Source organism: Marmota marmota, unplaced genomic scaffold, assembly GCF_001458135.2.
Source record: "Marmota marmota marmota unplaced genomic scaffold, marMar, whole genome shotgun sequence".
In the NCBI taxonomy this organism is placed as follows: domain Eukaryota; kingdom Metazoa; phylum Chordata; class Mammalia; order Rodentia; family Sciuridae; genus Marmota; species Marmota marmota.
In genome coordinates, this window is record NW_025999977.1 from 36,103,791 (window position 1) to 36,123,990 (window position 20,200).

The 20,200-nt window shown below is 37.8% G+C and overlaps 2 protein-coding genes across 3 annotated transcripts in view; both read left to right on the forward strand.

Moving 5' to 3' along the window:
* Positions 1 to 1,341: 1,341 nt before the first annotated feature.
* Dpy30 (dpy-30 histone methyltransferase complex regulatory subunit) lies at positions 1,342 to 13,877 on the forward strand. 2 transcript variants are annotated; one of them, XM_015479793.2, is made up of 5 exons: positions 1,342 to 1,498; positions 1,737 to 1,808; positions 1,895 to 1,942; positions 9,497 to 9,639; positions 13,535 to 13,877. In XM_015479793.2, the coding sequence occupies exons 2-5, from the start codon at positions 1,773 to 1,775 to the stop codon at positions 13,605 to 13,607; spliced, it is 300 nt and encodes a 99-aa protein (XP_015335279.1). In that variant the 5' UTR covers positions 1,342 to 1,498; positions 1,737 to 1,772; the 3' UTR covers positions 13,608 to 13,877. The 2 variants fall into 2 exon arrangements, with proteins under 2 accessions (XP_015335279.1, XP_048660541.1); XM_048804584.1 differs by lacking the exon at positions 1,342 to 1,498 and adding an exon at positions 1,552 to 1,637.
* A 5,882-nt stretch (positions 13,878 to 19,759) lies between these two features.
* Memo1 (mediator of cell motility 1) overlaps positions 19,760 to 20,200 on the forward strand; it is a 125,194-nt gene continuing 124,753 nt past the window's right edge. The window contains 2 exon segments of the mRNA XM_048804949.1: positions 19,760 to 20,156; positions 20,159 to 20,196. Coding sequence (XP_048660906.1) covers positions 20,069 to 20,156; positions 20,159 to 20,196 — 126 coding nt within the window. The 5' untranslated portion in view covers positions 19,760 to 20,068.

The following is a 20,200-nucleotide window of genomic DNA, read 5'->3' on the forward strand; positions in this document are numbered from 1 at the left end:
ATATAAAAATTGTGTGTAGGAGGCTGATTGTCATTTGTTTTTTATTTTTTTTAAATGTGGTACTGGGGACTGAACCCATGAGGCTACATCCCTAGCCTCTTTAAAAAAAAAAATTAAATTTTGAGACAGAGTCTTGTTAAATTGCTCAGACAGGGTCTTGTTAAATCGAAGTTGTGATTCCCCTGAGAGAAGGGGAATTACTGGCCTGCACCACCATGCCCAGTTACCTTTTGCAAATTTTTTTTTTTTTTTTGGTACTGAGGATTGAACCCGGGTGCTCAACCACTGAGTCACATCCCCAGCCCTGTTTTATACGTTATTTAGGGACAGGCTCTCACTGAGTTGCTAAGTGCCTTGCTAAGTTGCTGAGGCTGGCTTTGAACTTGAGATCTTCCTGCGTCAGCCTCCAGAGCCACTGGAATTGCAGGCATGCGCCACTGCACCCAGCTAGCTTTTACAATTAAAAAACCCCAAAAAACCAAAAAAGCACCCCCCCCCAACAAAACAAAACAAAACACCCCTCAAACAATGGTATCAACAGTACTGTGGCTTGGAAAACTATTTTCTTTTTCTTTTTAAATCTTGGTACCAGTAATTGAACCCAGTGGTGCTTAACGAGTGAGCTACATCCCCTGCCCTTTTTATATTTTATTTAGACAGGGTCTAGCTGAGTTGCTTTTAGGACCTCACAAAGTTGCTGAGGCTGGCTTTGAACTCGCGATCCTCGTGACTCATCCTCCTGAGCCGCTGCTGGGATTCCTGTCGTGCATCACCTTGCCGAGCAGGCGTCGTGCTAATCTCGATACAAATATAAGATAACATTAATAGCTCATCTCCACAATTTATGGGCTTTCATGAAAACTGGCTTCGAAATGCCTAAACATTGCTTCTTCTCCTGCCTTTGGTTTTTAAAGTAAACCACTGACAATATGTGGTGGATCATTCAGCATGTGTCGGTTTCTTTCTTTCTTTTTTTTTTTTTCGGTACCGGGAATTGAATCCAGAGGTGCTTTACCACTGAGCTACATTCCAGTCCTTTTTATTTAGACTGGGTCTGGCTAAGTTGCCGAGGCCGGCCCAGACCTTGCGATCCTTCTGCTTCAGCCAGCCGAGCCCCGGGGGTAACGGGCGTGCGCCACCGTGCCGCACCACCGGGGCCTGTGATCTTATAGGAAGAAGCAGAGTAAGTGATTTCGGTTCCTCCAGGACAGACGATTTCAGGCAGAACCAAAGACCCCTGGGGAACTGGGCAAGTCACTTGGTCGCCTTGCGTTCGCAGGTTGACTCACTCTCGCAGTCCCAGAGGACAGATCGCGGCCCGCACCTCTGCAGACAACACCCTCAGAGCCGGCGGGTCCCGGTGCCTCCCAGTCCAAGCCCGCCGGGAAGCTCTGCGCAGGCGCAGTCGTGCGACATTCGTCACTTACGGCCGGAGCGGTTCGTGCTGGGAGTTGGTGGCGCCGTGCAGACCTTTTAGGAACCAACAGCTTGGGCGCGGGTAATTAGCTCTCTTTCGTTCCTTGCCCACTTTTTCCAAGTACCTGGGACTGCCTCGGATCTTCTTGACCTGATGCGGGCGTCCAGTCGTGGACTGTCCCATCCTGCTCCTCTTCTGCTGCGGGCGTTCGCGCGCCCAGGTGGGGGTGAGGGGCGGGGTCGCGGACTGGGCTGGACTCCATCCTGGCGTTTTCGTGTTAAAGTTTCCCGGGTAACTGGTGCTCTTCTCGTTTTCCTAGGCTGATATCCCGGGACTGTGGTTTGCAGGGTCCACCATGGAGCCAGAGCAGATGCTGGAAGGACAGACGCAGGTACCTGAGGCGTTGGATTCGGGTATGCCAGGGAGGCAGCGGGAAACGGCGGCTGATGTCTCTGTGACCTGTGTTTTGTTTTCTAGGTTGCAGAAAACCCTCACTCTGAGTACGGTCTGACCGACAACGTTGAGGTAATTCTCCCAGTTCCTTGTCGCATCTTTGCGTCTCCTGCGAGCTGGTGAAAACTTGGGATCCGTTTTTACTAGGTTACTTTGCACAAGTGAAAACTTTGCTATCTTCAACTCAATAGTATCAAATTACAGGTAGTTTGTTTTTAACAGTGGTGCTCATACTTTTCTTAAATATAGAAGGTATCCCGTTAATGGAGTATAAATACTGGAACCACTGAACAAGAGCTGGGTGGCATTGGTTAAGAAAATACAATTTTGTTGGGTGTGGTGGCACCCGTCTGAGATTCTAGCGATTCAGTAGGTTTAGAAAGGAGGAATCAGGCCAGCCTCAGCAATTAAGGGAGACCCTCAGCAGCTTAACGCAACTCTGTCTCCAAATAAAAATGAAGGGCATAACTATGATATTCTAATATTATGTCCCAAACCACCAGACCTTGGGAAAATAAGAGAAAAAAAAAAAGTCGAGTGTTTGGTATTTTATTTAGTGGTTAGTTTTTCTGCTGCTTTAATTTTAAAGTGCCCTTTCGTTTACGAATTAAAGGGGATAGTAAAATAGTAATTATGTTTTTGTAAGTTTTTACTTGGCCAAAAGAGGGTAACAACCCTATGTTCAGCTTTTCATTCATCACATTTTAAAATTAATTTTTTGTTTTTTGAGTTAATACCAACTTGAATACATTATTATATTCAACCCTCTCTATTGATTTACAATATGTGAGTTCACAAAGCATATATTATAGATACAGATAACTATCAAGTCCCCTTGTTTCCTTTAAAATCGAATAAAACAAAATTAAACTGTGCATCTCATGCACCATTTGCACTCCAGTGTTCAGAATGTCTCTTGGCAGCACTGGTTGGTAGTTTTGCTCCCAAAATTTCATGTATTCAAAATAACAGATCACTTGAAACTCCATGCAGTGATTCTTCCATTTTAGAGATTTAGTCCATGATTGTTTAGCCACTCCATTGCTCTGGGCCCTGGGTGAGGCAGAACATCATGGTGGAGGGGCATGATGAAGGAAGGCTGCTTAGCTCATGGTATCTGGAAAGCAGAGGTACTAGGAATTGAATTCAGGGGCGCTTAACCACTGAGCTACATCCCCAGCCCTTTTTCATGTTTTATTTGGAGATAGGGACTCTATAAGTTGCTGAGGCTGGCTTTGAACTTGCCATCATCCTGCTTTAGCCTCCTGAGCCACTACGATTACAGGTGTGTGCCACTGTGCCAGTAGAACATATATTTTGATTTCTAATTTATACTTATTTTTTTTGTGATATTTTCGAGTCTGGAAACTACTGTTCTACAACTGCCACTGCTGTTGCTCCTTTTAAGATTGTATTTTATTTCCTTTATTGGCTTATTGTAATTTTAGATTATTTTTAAGTGATTATTTTAGGGTTGTATAGCATGTAAATTTACTTGAAATAGTAGTATATCTTTTAAGTACATGAATCTTTTTTTCTCCCTGGTGCTGGGGAGTGAAATCAAGGACTGGGTGCATGTTAGGCAAATCTTGTAAAATTGAGCTATATCCTCAGCTCAGTATATGAATCTTATAATATTTTTCAATTTTTTAAAATCTCTCTTTGCCTTTGTGTTATTGTCATGTATTTCATTTCATTCATTATGAGCTGTGTGTTGATGATTTTAATTTTTTCCTTAAAAAGCTGATTATCTTTTAAAATATATAAACAAAAAAATAATTTTTTTCTTTTTTTTTTTTTTTCTGGGTACCAGGGATTGAACTCAGGGGCACTTAACCACTAAGCCACATCCCCAGCCCTATTCTTTATTTTATTTAGAGGCAGGGTCTCACTGAGTTGCTTAGCACTTTGCTTTTGCTGAGGCTGCTTTGAACTCGACATCCTCCTGCCTCAGCCTCCCCAACTGCTGGGATTACAGGCATGCACCACTGTGCCCAGCAAGAAAAATAATCTCTTATTTTTATTTTAGCAGTACTGGGTATTGAACCCAAGGACTTTCTACCACTGAGCTACATCCCTAGCCACTTATTTTATTTTATATATATATTTATTTAGATACCAGGGATTGAACCCAGGGGCACTTAAGTACTGAGCCACATCCCCAGTTCTTTTTATTTTTTGAGATAAGATCTTGCCAAGTTGCTCAGGCCCTTGCCAAGTGGCTGAGGCTAGACTCAAACTTGTGATCCTCCTTCCTCAGCCTCCTGAGTTGCTAGGTTTATAGGCATATTTCACCATGCCTGGCTTTATTTATTATTTTGAGAAGAGTCTTCCTTAGTTGCCCAGACTGGCTTCAAACTTAAAATACTCCTTCCTTAGCCTCCAAGTAGATAGAATTACAATGCATATGTGCCAATATGCCCTTTGAAAAAGATGATTTTATATTTACTCACATGTTGTCCATTTCTGGGGCTCTTCATTCTTTTGTATGGATCTAGTTTTCCATCTGGTGTTATTTTCTTTCTGCTTGAAGGGCTTCACCATTTCTTATACTGCAGGTTTGCAGGTAAGGAATTCTTTGAGCTTCTGAATGTCTGAAAAAATCATTGTTTTGCCTTTTTTTGGGGGGAAGATGTTTTTGCTGAATGTAAATATGCTTCACTGTCTCCTGGTGGACATTGTTTCAGATGAGAAGTCTGCCATTATTCCTGTCTTTGCTTCTCAATTTATAATATGTCTTTTCTTGTGCTGTTTTTTAAGATTTTTATCAGTTTTTTTAAAAGCATTCTTTTTTTTTTTTTTAAACCTTTATTTATTTATTTTTATGTGGTGCTGAGGATCGAACCCAGTGCCTCATATGTGCTAGGCAAGCACTCTGCCACTGACCCTCAGGCCCGTCATCACAGTTTTTTAAAATTTATTTTTTATTTTTTAAAATATTTGAAACCAAGGGTAATATTTACTTAACTATGTCTCGAGCCCCTTTTTCAAAAATTTTAATTTTGAGATGGGATCTCACCAAGCTGCTAAATTGCTAAGGCTGGCTTTGAGCTTGTGATTTTCCTTCTTTAGCTTCCCTGAGCTGCTGGGATTACAGGTGTGCACGCACCACGGTGCCTGACTTTTTATCCCAATTTTTAAGTGAGCTTATTTGGATATTTGTGATGTGTATTGATCTTCTTTCTTTTTTAAAAAAAATTTGTGGTGCTGGGGATTTAACCCAGGGCTCAGTCCATGCTAAGCGCTTGCTCTACTAGCACTGAGCTCTATTCCCAGCCCCCCGCCCCCTTTTTTTAGGATTCATTGAGCTTCTTGGATCTGAGGGTTTACAGTTTTGATCAACTTTTGAAAAATTTCAGCCTTTATTTCTTCAAATATTTGGTTAGATTAATTTACAACTACTTTTGTCTATCTTGAATATACTCATGCTTTTCTCTATTGTGAGCTCTGTAGTGGTCTTGCTTCTTTTATCATCTTTGTCATTTTTAGGTTTCTTTCTATGGGTTGTGTTGTAAGGGAGCTTTTCAATCAACAAACCAAACACATTGGTGTCTTTCCACAATGTCAGAACTTATTAATAACAATAAATTTATAGGAAATATCACTTTCATCATTGGTAGTTCACTGAATACTTGTGGGTCACCTGGTAGTCATAAGCTGGACAATCACAGGATCTTTTATTCCAGTCTTAATTTGTAATATCTATAACACTCAAGTCATACATACGTCACACTTTGCCCAATTATATATATGTTATAAAAAGCCTAAGAAAGAATTAAGGCAGCCACAGGGGTATAGAAGGCCAAACTGAGAGCAAATGCAGAAAACAAATACAAATGCATTCTCTGTAGGTAGTTAGGGGAGATTAAAAACCAGACTAAGAACTTGTTCAAGGTACAGAGCTGTCAAGGTGCAGGAACTTACTCTAGGCCAAAGTCTGGTCGGACTGCAGTTTCAGAGTGTCAGCTTTGAGTAGGGCTATGAACAGATATCACAGGCAGGAAAAACCTCACTCTGCCCAAGCCTGAGGACCGAGATTCACAAGTTTGTTGCTGTGGTGATTTTCCTAGCCAGGTCTCCTGCTGAGTGATCAGGAGACAGCATCAAGGTGCCATGGTGCCCATTCTCAGGGTGCTTTTCCTTTTATGGGCAAGTGAGAGGATTGCTTCATCTTTTGGTTTGGTGTGTTCGATAAGCACATGGGCCTGTTTTTTCCCATATGAGTTGCTATGCCCATGCATCCATGTGCTTCTGATTAATTTCATAAGTCCAATGGTGGCCATATTTAGTACCATGATTAGTTTGTGTCTTATTGTTATGCCAGGCAGAGATGGTTGTTTACTTATACAAACAAGGTATAGAGTCATTCTACTTCAGCACTTAAACTCAAGATGGAGTTGCTTATGACAAGCTACTGCTTTTACAAAATGGAGTAAAACAGCCTGAAAAGTGCTGTTCAATACACCATGGAATAATTCTGAGCAGAACACTGCCTGCTCTTCATAGGTTGATTTTTCTCTTTAGTATGACATTATTTTTCTTCTTTGCCTGTCTAGCAATCTCTTACAGGTTGCTGGGCATTGTGAATTTTGCCTTGTATGGTATTGGATATTTTTCCTTTTCTTCAAACATTGTTGAATTTTGTTCTAAGATAGTTACTTAGAAACAATTTGATCCTTTTAAGGCTTTCTTTAATCCTCATTAAGTGGGCTTAGACCAGCCTTTAGTTTAGGCCTAATTTCTTCCTCTTGAGTATTCTATCAGATGTTCCATGTATTTTGAGGTTTTCCTACTGTGGGTCAGGAGAGCACAAACTTCCCCAGCTTTGTATGAACTCTGCCATTGAGGGCCTCCTGTGAGGTTACATTCACCTGAAGACAGAAAGGCAATCTCTTTAGTGTCTTTCTGTTCAGTTCTCTCTCCATGTAACATTATCCTTTCTAGTACTCTGCCTTGCAAATTCCAGTTATCTTTCCAGCTCAGGAGACTACTGGCCTCTGCTCAAGGGCTGTCTTCCATGCAGTGTTCTATAAGTTCTCAACGCAGGAAACAGTAAACTAGAGTAATCATATTAATCATAGGTTTCAGCTCCTCTGTATGTGTATGCATTTTTATTCAGGTTAATGAAAAGATTTTAACTTAGGTAAAATTAAACATAGCCACTGGTAGTACATATTCAGTAAAAGAATGAAATAAATGAGAGTATTTTGTTAAGGAAGTTATTATAGGACTTATAGTAATTGCTTAGGCATTGCTGTTTCTTATTGGAGGCACTGTAATATTCATATAGTTGACTAGTTTTATGACTAGTTTTTCTGTTTTTATTTTGGTGCTCGGGATTGAACCCAGGGCCTCTAGCAGGCTAGACAAGTGCTCTATCACCAGGTACCACCCTTCAGCCTGCTGACTAGTTTTATTGTTCACAAGTACTATGACAGAAAGTTAGGATTGCTTACAGAAAATATATTCTGAGCCAGGCCTGGTGACACAAGCCTGTAATTCCAGAGACTCCAGGGGGCTAAGGCAGGGGGATCCCAAGTTCAAAGCTAGCAATAGCAACTTAGGCAGGATCTCAATATAATAAAGAGAACTGGAGATACAGCTCAGTGGTAAAGTGCCTCTGGGGGTTAAATCTCCAGTACTAAAAAACCAAAACCCCTACATTCTGAAGTGTTGAGGATTGCCTCATTTTCTTTATTGTGATCATTTGAACATGGTGGATTTTGATCTAGGATAGATCCACATAGGTGGATTTTGAATGGAAACTCATTCAACTAGCTGGGTGTGGTAAGGCACACCTCTAATCCCAGTGATTCATGAGATTGAGGCATGAGGATTCCCAAATTTGAGCCCATCCTTGGCAAATTAGAGACTTTTGTCTTGAAATAAAAAATAAAAAAGGCTGGCGATGTAGCTTGGTGATAAAGTACCAAACTGGGTTTAATCCCTAGTACTGCCCCCCAAATCCCTCATTCACTGTGATAATTTTAGTTTTCTGAAATATCAAGTTGTATAATGTTTTCTGCAATGGAAAGGTAAATTTTACAAGGGCTTAATTAGAATTTCAGAAATGATGATGTGCTACAGTTATTATCTGTTGAAATTTACTGATGAACAATACACTTCCCCATCCATGACTAAATAAATAGGTACTTTATGTATTAAATAGACTTTATAGAAAATTATTTTTAATAAGTTCCAAAATTATATTGAAAATCATAGGAGAAATTGATAGTTATGAGAAATGTCTTTGGAACCAGTGCCATGGTGTGTACCTGTAATCCCAGCAACTCAAGAAGCTGAGGTAGGAGGTTCATGGGTTCAGAGTCAGCCCTAGCAATTTAGGGAGGCCCTAAGCAACTTAGCAAGACCCTGTCTCAAAACATAAAAAGGGAGCTGGGGTTGTGGCTCAGTGGTAGAGCGCTTGGCTGCCACATACGAGGCCCTGGGTTCTATCCTCAGTACCACATTAAAAAAAAAAGGTATTTACAACTAAAAAAAAAAAAAGAAGAAGAAAAAAAAAAAAAACATAAAAAGGGCTAGGGACGTGGCTCAGTGGCTAAGCACCTCCCCGGGGTTCAATCCCCTGTACCAAAAAAGATAAGAAATGTCTTTGGAAACCGTGGTGTATATGTTGTAGATACAGTGATTCAAATTAAAAAAATATATATATACATACAGATATATAGTGAAGGCACAGATGCTAACTGTACCTTTTAATGTAGTTCAGTGGTAGAATGCCCCTGGGTTCAATTCTCAGTATAAAAAAATAAAAATAAAAAACTGGATTTCCAAAGAAAGAAAATTTTTTAATAAGTTACTTTTTAATGTTTTTTATATCAGCAAAATCAATGTGAAAACTCCAATTTGAGTTGTTAAGTAGGAACTATGAGTTTCTCAAATTTCATTCACTTAAATGTCATATTAATGATCTTTACTATAAATAATTTTCCTCATTTTTGGGGTGTTAAGTACTTATTGTTTTTCTTCAGTTTCTTCTCTTAAAAAATCGGTGTGTGTGTATGTGTGTGTGTTTTAAAGAAACAAATGGAAAAGCTGATTGTGATAGAGGGGAGCCATGAAAATGAAAACAATGAATACAAAACAATGGTAATGAATTTTAAGTAGATTCCGTTGACAGTGTAAGCCTGTGAGCCTGCAGTTTGTTTTCTCTGTCAAAAAGGGAGTTTAGCAAGTTCTGCAGAAGTGCTAAAGACATATTAGCACTATACTGAGACTTTGTCTTTGATATAATCTGTGATGAAAGAATTAAAACAGGACTGGCTTTCTTGCTATGATTCAGTGTTGCTTCATGTCCAATGTTATGGAATAGGGTAAGAAGGAATTCTCATGGAACGCAAAAAAAGGGCACCTAAAAAGGCAAAAGGAAAAGGGAGAAAGTAGAACCTGGAGATTATGAGATAATAAGTTATCTTCAGAGGGAAAGAGCTGTATGAGATTTAGAGTAGGGTCTGAATCTCTGTTATGAGGTTTGCAGTCTAGTATCAGCTTTCTAGTGATAGTTTTGCCTTTTCTATTTGTGTCATATTTCCATTAGTTTTTGTTTCATGTTCAAAATAATGTCATTATTTGGCATATTCATGCATTGATTTTTGAATTCACTAGAGGATAGTAGAAAATGAGAAGATGAATGCAGAAAAGTCATCAAAACAGAAGGTGGATTTACAGTCTTTGCCAACTCGTGCCTACCTGGATCAGACGGTTGTGCCTATCTTATTACAGGGACTTGCTGTGCTTGCAAAGGAAAGGTAAGAATATAGCATTTGCAATTGGAAAGAAAGAGAGAGACACTTCCCTAATTGAAATCTTATTAGTCATGTATAATGGTTTTTTATTATAATATTTTATAATTTATGGCTATTAAACTTTTTTTTAAAGAAGTCGGTCATAAAAAATTAAAGAAAGTAATACACATAAAGAAGTCAGCCATAAATTCATAATGCAGGCATTTTCTTTCTTTCTTTCTTTCTTTTTTTTGAGAAAGAGAAAAAAAAAGTTTTATTGTTTTGCTAGCAAATAAGAAACACAGGGGACCCCTGTCCCAGAGGCTGTGATTTTCCCCATCATTAGTCTTAGATTATTTGAATATTTGTAAAGGTTTGTAATCATGGTGTGTGTGTAATTTTGTATGTTCTTTTATTTGACATAATTGTTTCCCATCTCCATAGTCTTCATTATTACAGTTATTTATTTATTTATTTTTGGTACTGGGGATTAAACCTGGGGTGCTCTACCATGGAGCTATAATTTCCCCACCCCCTTTTAAAAAAACTTGAGATGGGGTCTAAGTTGCCCAGATTGGCCCTGAAGTTGTGTTCCTCCTGTCTTAGCCTCCTGAATGGAATCCCTGGGATTATAGGCTTGGGAGTTTCATGATTATAATTTAAATTATAATAATATCATAATTAATTTAGCCATTTTCCCCACTGTTGAACATTGAGATCCAATTTTCCTTTGGTATTATAGGTTTCCAAAAAGTTATATCTGTTTTCATGCCTCTTTTGCCTCTGTTTAGTTGTTTTATTATGATGAATTCTGAAGAGTTGGTTTACTTGTTCAAAGGACATGACTTTTTATAGTGCTCAAAATATAATATCATATTTGTCCAAAAATTTGTTCTTAAAAATTTTTATTATAAAATTTTGCTAATTTGTCTTAGCTTACATTTCTTTATTAATATGATTACAGTTATTTCTCATTCCCCAGGAATTCTCATCTAAAATATTTTTGTGTGAACAAATACAATAAAAAAATTTATTTTGTAAATTAGATTAGTCAACATTGATTAGATACATATTATGTTTTATTCAAAGAATAGTGATAACCATTGTAGCCATAATTTGATAAAGAACTTGATGGAAGTATGTCTCATAGATTATTGACTAAGAATAATTATATTAATTTATATAAAAATTATGTGGAGCCCGATGGTAGAACACTTGCTTAGCATACACGAAGACCTGGTTCAGTTCCCAGCATCTAATAAATAAATAAATAAATAAACAAACGATAAATGCTTGCTTTTGATTATTAGTATATTTATAAATAAGATTTATTTATAACAGTGACATATCCTGATTCTGCTACCAATAATTAATATGTGGGCAGCAACTCTGCTGGCACATGCCTGTAATTCTAGCTACTCAGGAGGCTGAGAGTTTAAGGCCAACCTGGGCAATTTTGCAAGTTCTTGTCTCACAATTCAAAAAAGGGCTGGGCATGTACTCCAGTGATAGAGTATGTGCTTAAAATACAAAAGCATCCTTTATACTTATTTTTTGGTTCTTTTTAAAGAAAGTTAAGATGTTAGAAATTCTAAATATTACGTTAAGTGCTAGGAGAAAAAATATGAAAAGTTTTAAAAGTAATACAGGGTTTTTAAAAAAAAGTGTTTTGTAGTTATAAATGGACAGAAAGCCTTTATTTTATTTATTTTTATATGGTGCTGAGGATCGAACCCAATGTCTCACACATGCTAGGCAATCGCTCTGCCACTGAGCTACAGCCCCAGCCCAATATAGTGTTTTTAAGTAAAGAGTTCTGGCAAAACAAACTAATCATAAACATATGAAAATTTTTGTCTGTATGTAGGCAGCAGAAAAGGCTAAAGTGTAAAGGGATTTTTTTTTGGAAATATTTTTAGTTGTAGATGGACATAATACCTTTATTGTATTCATTAATTTTTTATGTGGTGCTGAAGATTGAACCTAGTGACTCACATAGGGCAGGCAAGTGCTCTATCACTGAGATATACCCTCAGCTTGAATTATTATTATTATTATTTTGGTACAGGGGTTTGAACCCAAGGGTGCTTAACCATTGAGTCACATCTCCCAATCTTTTTTAAAATTTATTATTTAGGTACTGGGGATTAAACTTAGGGGCACTCAACCACTAAGCCACATCCCGAGCCCTATTTTATTTTATTTAGAGACAGGGTCTCACTGAGCTGCTTAGTGTCTTGCCATTGCTGAGGCTTCATCCTCCTGCCTCAGCCTCCTTAGCTGCTGAGATTACAGTCATGCGCCTCTGAGCCTGGCCAGTTCTTTTTTATTTTTTATTTAGAGACAAGAGTCCCACTAAATTGCTTTGGGCCTTGCTAAGTTGCTGAGGCTGGCCTCCAACTTGTGCCTCAGCCTCTTTTTTTTTTTATGTTGTTTCTTTGTTTTTTTTTGTTTTTTGTTTTTTTTAGAGAGAGAGAGAATTTTAATATTTATTTTTTAGTTTTCGGCGGACACAACATCTTTGTTTGTATGTGGTGCTGAGGATCGAACCCGGGCCGCGTGCATGCCAGGCGAGCGTGCTACTGCTTGAGCCACATCCCCAGCCCCTTGCCTCAGCCTCTTGAGTTGATGGAAATATTGGCATATTGCCTGGTTGAGGGAAATGTTTAGAGATCATTGTAAATCAGTTTTCAATGTAACTTTTCATAGTAGAGTTTAAAACATATTCCTCAAATTTTCATCTTTGGACTTGTTTTCTCAGCAATAGTAACTTATATAAAAGTGATAAGTATAAAATAATACCTCTTAATTTGTTTATACCTTTATACCTGTATTTATTTATTTAATTTTTTGTGGTGCTGAAAATCTAACCCAGGGCCTTGCACATGTTAGGTGAGTGCTCTACTACTGAGCCACAACCCCAGCCCCAAATAGCTCTTAATTTTTTTTTTAAACTCTTTTTTAAAAATTTATTTAGTGGTAGATGAACACACAGTATCTTTATTTATTTTTATGTAGTGCTGGGGATTGAACCAGTGCTTCACACATGCAAGGCAAGCACTTTACCACTGCGATTCAGCCTCAGCCCCCAAATACCTTTTAATTTTAAAAATATATTCGACTTCTCAGATGTAATGTTTGTTTGGTTGCAGTATTAAAATTATTAATTCAAATTGTTTGAAGAAAGATGTGTTTTTTTGGTAGTAGGGTTTTGAACTCAGGGATGTTCTACATCCACATCCCCTTCCATTTTTTAATTTTGAGATAGGATCTTGCTTAGTTGCCAAGTTTGTCCACAAACTTGTGATTCTCCTGGCTCCCATATAGCTGGGATTAAGAATGTGAGCCACAGTGTCAGTGGAAATGTTTTCTTTTCTTTTTCTTTTTTTTTAAAGAAACATTACAGAATTTACTTGTCCAGAAGTGTTGATTCCTTTGATCAGTCACTTAAGGAGTAGTCCAGATGTTTTAGTAAGGCTACAGCTATTGTCCTAAGTTGTTTTCTTTTGTTGAAGGATAATACTTACTCAGAAAGTTGCGTATATCATAGGTACAGCTTGATGAATTTTCACAAACTAAACATACCTATGTAATGGGCACTCAGATGAAAAAGCTGAGTGTTGGCCAGTAGTCCATTCATCTCCCTTGCGATGCCTGCAAATCATTCTAATTGGGATAATTGTAATTCCATTGTTAGTACATTTTCAAAACTGTGTTTTCAAATTGAGTTCATAACAAGTTTTAAGTCATAACAATTTTTCATTCTTTTAAAATTATACCATTGGCTAGTTTACTTACTACAAATGGGCTTTGTAAAATGAAACTTAAGATGATTTTTTTTTCTTTTAAGGAACAAAGTGTTTAAATTAACACATCTAGAAAATATATTTCTAAACTTTGGATTTCTTTTCCCTTACAGACCACCAAATCCCATTGAATTTCTAGCATCCTATCTTTTAAAAAACAAGGCACAATTTGAAGATCGAAACTGACTTATTGGGAAGAACAGAAAAATATGGTTGCTACTGTAGATTTTACATGATTAAGAGGCAGCTTTAATTGCCATGATTTTTCCCTTTTTTGGAAGTATAAGAATCTTCAGGACAACAGAATTTATTTCGGAGTTATGGAAGAGAACATATTTCCCTTATTTTGATTTAATCACCATACTTATTTAATGAGTGTCTTCTGTGCAGTCTTTTCTCAGATTGTCTTTAACTTTGTTTGAAAAATGACCTTCAGAATAAACTGTCATAATGCCATTATTTTACAGTAGTTTTTGTTTTTATGACAAACATTTTATTTATATACTTGGTTTTCATGAATTATTTTCTGTGTCTTCAGATGTTACAGAGTGTTACAAAAGAGTGAAAATACAGCAGAATGAAGTATAATATAAAAAATGCAGCCAGTTTTTCTCAATATTGCTAGGGACCCTTCTGAGGGTGGGATGTGGGTCTCTTCAACAGCTAACAAACATCACAGATGATTCTAATGTACAATAATGTTGGAGTATTGATAAAAAGCATTATTTCAGTGCTTTAGAGATGATATAGCTATCCTTTATTGCAGTCTTACTATGTGTGAGGCATAGTACTATTTTACTTAAATTATTTCTAAAATAGCAACTCTGCAAAGTAGATATTATTATTCCCATTTTGCAGATGAGGAAACAGACTTGGAGAGGTTAAATGACTTGCTCAAGAGATCATTACTGGTAAGTGCTTGAATGGGAATTCAACCCAGTTCTACCAGTGTGTTGCTGATAGCTAAGTGAGAAGTACTTGTGCTACTTCATATCATTCTCTCTGTGCAAAAAAAAAAAAAGCCAGTGGTGCCCCCCCCATTCCTGTGAAGAAATTGAGATAGTTCAGTAGCTGAGATAATTGTCTGAAGAGAGCCAAGAAAAATATTCACTGGAGCAGTATTCTCAAATGGGAATCCTCCCAGGACATTTGGTGATATCACCTTTTAATTGTCATATCTGGAGTGAGATGGGATTCATTTTGCAAGTAGTGGCCAGGATTACTACTTAACATCCTAAAAGACACAGGACAATCCATGTGCCATCCCCATTCTACCTCTCAAAATATTTTGTTCAAAGTGTCAGTACAACCAAAGTAGGTAAACCCTGCATTGGAAGCATTCTGAAGTCTTGTGTCTCCAAGCTGAAATGTTAAGGTCCACATACATTTATATATATACATATACATATATACATACACACACATATATATATATACACACACACACACACACACACATATACACATATACATATATACATATATATATATTTATAAACCTGTAAATATAGGTTTATAGGTTATTTATGTATTTATATGATATATAAATATATGTGCCTTGAGAGCATGATTCAGTTGTGATAGAATTTGTACTTGTTGAAAACTTTTTTTTTAATACCTTTATTTTACTTATTTATTTTTATGTGGTGCTGAGGATTGAACCCAGTGTCTAACACATGCTAGGCAAGCACTCTACCACTGAGCCAGAACCACAGCCCCATTGATGAAAACTCTTTAAGGCGGTCTGATACATACCTCTGGTTAGGGACCACTCAGAAGGTATTATTTTAGTTTTGGAACTACAGGTTATATACTACTATTCCTACTGTTTCAATACTTCTAGTGTTCTATTGAATTATCTTGAAGATAGGGCTTAAGTTACTCAGTCTTGAATTTGTCATTCTCTTCAGTTAGGGCGACAATAGGCATGTATTTTGCTAGCAGCTCACATGCTCCTTAGTACCTATTATATGCTAGGGACCATGTAAAATTCTTCTACATGAATTGTCATTTAATCCTCAAACCGGGCTGGGGATATAGCTCAGTGGTAGGGTGCTTGTCTAGCAGGCATGGTGCCTTGGGTTCAATCCCCAGTACCAGAAAGGGGAGAAAAAAAAAAAAATCTTCAACCTATGAGGTAGATATAATATTTTAGAAAAAAATTGTACCCATTTTGTTAAAATATTTTATTGTGGCATTATTGATTTGTAAAAAGCTTTACATATTGATTGGATACAGTTTGATGTGTTTCAGAATACATATACACTAATGAAACTATATCAAGGCTTTAAACATTTATCACCTCCAGAAGTTTGAAGTAGGTTTAATTCGGGTGTGGGGGTTTACTAAGGAATGAATCCAGAGGTGCTGTACTACTGGGCTACATCCTTAACCCTTTTTAAAATTTATTTTGAGACACGGTCTTGCTAAATTGTCTAGTCTGGCCTCAAACTTGTGATTCTTCTGCCTCTGCCTTCCAAGCAGACAGGACTATAGGAGTGTGCCACTGGCCTGGATTGAAGCAGGTTTATTTGTTTTTGTGCTGCTAGGGATTGACCCCAGGTCCTCATGTGTGCTAAGCACAGGTTCTACAACTGAGGTATACCCTAGCCCAGAGGTAGGTTTAACATTTTTCATGAGGTGCTGAGGATTGAACCTAGAGGTGCTCTACCAGTGAGCTATATCTCCAGCCCTCCTTATTTTTTTGGTGAGAAAGAATTAGCTAAGTTGCCCAGACTGGCTTCAAACTTGTGATCTACCTGCCTCAGCGTCTTGAGTTACTGGAATTATGGGTGTGCACCATCACACCCAGAGATTTTAATACTTCATTTTTAGATGAGGAAGCAGGTTTGTTTAACTTGCACTAAATTTAGAAGAATTTTACATGATCCCTAGCATATAATAGGTACTAAGGAGCATGTGAGCTGCTAGCAAAATACAGAGGAAGTAAATTTGGGATAGGGATTTAAACTCAGTTTAATACTATATTATCTCCCAGGTATTCCCAAATTTTTTCTTAGGGGGAAAGTCAGTCAGCCCTATGTGTGTACAATAGAAGCCCTCTTACATGGCTGGTAGATGAAAATGTGAGTCAGAGTAGGGAATCATAAGTGACACAGATTGTGCACATTTTTTTTGAAAGTTAAAAATGCTAGTCTATTAACTTGATCATACTCTGATTTCTATAATTTCTTTGGGTTAAGTTCTTTGGAATTCTGTATTATCTCACTTTACTCATATTGGGGATAGAACCCAAGAATGCTTTATCAGTGAACTACATTCCCAGCCTTTTTAAAAAAAGTTTAAGACAGTGTTTTACTGAGTTGATGACGCAGGCCTTGAATTTGTGATCTTCCTGCCTTTAAAAAAGCTTGTATCTTTTGTTGCGGTCATTTAATTTCTGGGAATTCCAAATAGCAACAACAACTTTGAAAAAAGTTTTACATATAAAATTTTCATTCTAAAACATTGAAAATGAACAAATTTACATCTTATGTGAGATATCATTAAATAAAGTACTAGGGGTCTGGGCTTGTGGCTTGGTGGCAGAGCGCTTGCTTACCGTGTGTGAGGCACTCGGTTTGATTCTCAGCATTACATATCATCAATGACTTAAGTAGATGAAGTACTTAGCCTAGTATAAGATATATAGTGTTTAATAAATGTCAATAAATTTGGTTTGTATAGCCAAAAGTGGCAAAGTTGACTGATAGGTTAGTGTATCAGTTTTAATTGAAATCACAATAGTCTATGCTAAACTCTTAACCCAGATTAGTTTGGAATATTGTGGTAATGTTCTAGAATATTTTTCTGACCTACAGGGCATTCAGAGGTATGGGGCTTCTAAAGCTATGAATAAATAAAGTCTAAAATCAATTATTGTCATGTACATATAAAAATCAAGCCTAAAAATTCAATAAATAAGGTATTTTTTAGTATAAGTAGTATGTGTATATGGCATAAAGTTGTTCAAAAGATACACAAATATATACATTGAAAAGGTTAAATCCTTCGCTCCATCCTTGCGGCATAGCTACAATTACTGTTACCAGTTTGTTGCTTTCTTCTAGAAGTATTCCACGTATATCAAGTGTAGGAACATGTATTCATTTTTACACAAATGGTAGGATACTTTACATACTATTTTGCAATTCATTTTTTCACTGTTTTGGAGTTCTTCCCATACCAGTATATTCCTCCACCACATTCTTTTCATGTGTGTCTCCTTGAACAAGCCTGATTGATGGACATTGTGGTTAATTCCAGTTGTTTGCTTATAGAAACTGCTGCAGTGAATGTTGGATATGCTGTTCCAGAAGTGCATTAATGTTGGGTTCTGTGACTGCTAGTTATTTCTTGAAGCCTGTGCCTCATAAGGACTATTAATGAAGATTCCTCCTTTGCTCTTACTATGAAGTGTTTATGGAATGTCAAACTCAAATTACAGGTGGATGTAATGGAAATTGTTAATAACATGAGAATTGTACACTATTGCCAAATAAGATTCTCTTGGAATACAAAGTATTTTCCATTATATGAACCAATTTAGGGGAGATGGATACGTGAATCGTTTCAATTTATTTCTTTCAAGAGTCTGCTTGAATAATGTAGCCAGAATAAGGTAGATGGGGAATAATGATGTAGTTGAGAGCATTCGAGAGGTAATAGATGATCCTCTAACCTTTCATTTTATTTGGCATTATGGTCTTTGTTCAGCATTTGATCAGTAAGAAAAATCATTTGAAGAAAGAAGTGTTCAGGGGCCGTGGCTGTAGCTCAGCGGTAGAGCGCTTGCATTGCATGTGCGAGACCCTGGGTTCGATTCTCAGCATACATAAAAATAAGTGAAATAAAGGTATATATAAAAAAAGTGTTCAGTTGAGCATTTTAATAGTGAGGAAGCTTAATTTTAAATTAGATTAGTAGTTTGGAACTAAGATTGTTGTGCCTAGGCAGAGAGGGATGATGATAGGAACAAAACTGTTTACACATACCCTAATATAAGATTCTCATAGCAAGCTGTGAGATTTCAACTGCTGTTTGCATTTGACAGAAGAGAGAACCAAGGCTTGAAAAGCAGGTTGAATTACTAGATGCCTATGATCACATGATGATGAATGACAGAGCCAGGATACAAATCTCCTGTTCTAATTCAAAGGGCTTGAAATATGAAACTTTCTTTGTTCATTGTATCCAGCCTCTCCAATTTTACCATAGAAACAATATCAGTAATAAACCACCACAAGAGCTGTCACAATAGCACTTTAAAAAGTTTCCTTATTCTTGAAATTTACAATGAAAAGTTGACCTTTTCATCAGTTGTCACTGAGTTTTGGTTCTCTGGAAAGAGCACCATGGAATTAGAGTTCATCTCCTTTTTTGATTGTCCCTAAGCTGGCTTTAGCTATTCAGTATGTCATTTAAAAGAAAAATTATTTGTTTTAATTCAGTATGTCATTTTTATCTTTTGACTGCACAGTATCTTAATATTTGAGCAGGTTAGTGGTGAAATAAAGGTAAAATTTGCATAAAGACAAATACTCAGTGGAGATTTTAGCTTAATAGCTGTGTAGAAAAGCCTGTGCAATTCAGAAGTATACCATTATTAGACCAGGTTTTAGGACAGGGATCTCTTATAAAATCCTTGGGCCCTAAAGTTTGAAAAGATTCGGGAGAAAGAGAAGGGCAGAATAGTGTCATTAAAAAAAAAAAAATCTTATTAATGGCACTATGGAAACCTAAACTTGAATAGTAGGCAGCCAGTCCTCTATTTTGGACATTGCCAAAGGCCTATTTAAATGTGAATCTAAGGTATAACAATTTTATGATTCTAGGCCCAAATCTTTTTTTGAAGATATGCAAATTTCTCTTACTGTCTTCCTGGTTTTGAACTGGTGTATTTAATAACAATAGCAATTTCTTAGAGGTCCAATTTGTAATTCTGTGTTGATACATATATGGAATACTGGGATTTATAAGATGGTAAGTTAACGGTGACATAACTAATGTTTGTTATATGTATACCTTATATCCTTCAGGATTTTTTTTGTACGGGGGGGCGGGGGGAGGATTGAACTGAGGATGTTTTACTACTGAGCTTCCTGTCAGGCTCTTTAAATGAAGTAACTCTTATTCTAGGTACACCCCTTGAGTGTCATCCCCATTTTACAGTTGGGAATATCAGAGTCTATGGCTTCACACTTTAGCTAGGGAGATTAGACATGAAACTACATCAAGGTAACATGAAACAAGATCAACTTTTACAGCGTCAAAGCCGCGGTTAGGTGGCAAGGGTGACCCTGGGAAGCAGAAACTTCATTTGCAGGCACACCTTACCGTGTGCCTGCTTCTACACATCAACTTCGCGGCATGGCCACCGACTTTCATCCCTGGGTGAAACCTTGAGAGTTCGAGTCCACTAAGGACGCCTGGGTATGGTTGGGAATGCCCGCCAGACTTTTGGGGTGGAAAGCCGCTTCTGCGCGTTCTGCCGTCTCTGGGTTTAAGGAAGTTGGCTGGGGGAAGGGGCTTGCCTTGCGGCTGCGTCCTGCTCCCTGCGCCCTGCCCCCAGCCTCTGCTGGCGCTAAACCCCGGAGCGCGGAGCGTGCACGTTGAGATTCCTCGCGGGCCTGGCAGCGGTGCTGGGCATGCTCAGTGGGCCGGACCCGTTAGAGTGGCGAGTAAGGAAGCGTTGGCTCCTCCGGGTCTGCCTTCCCGGTTCAGGCCCCGGCCCTGGGCTTTGTGTGCGCGGAGCTGCAGCCGCCGCTGCCTCCTCGCCC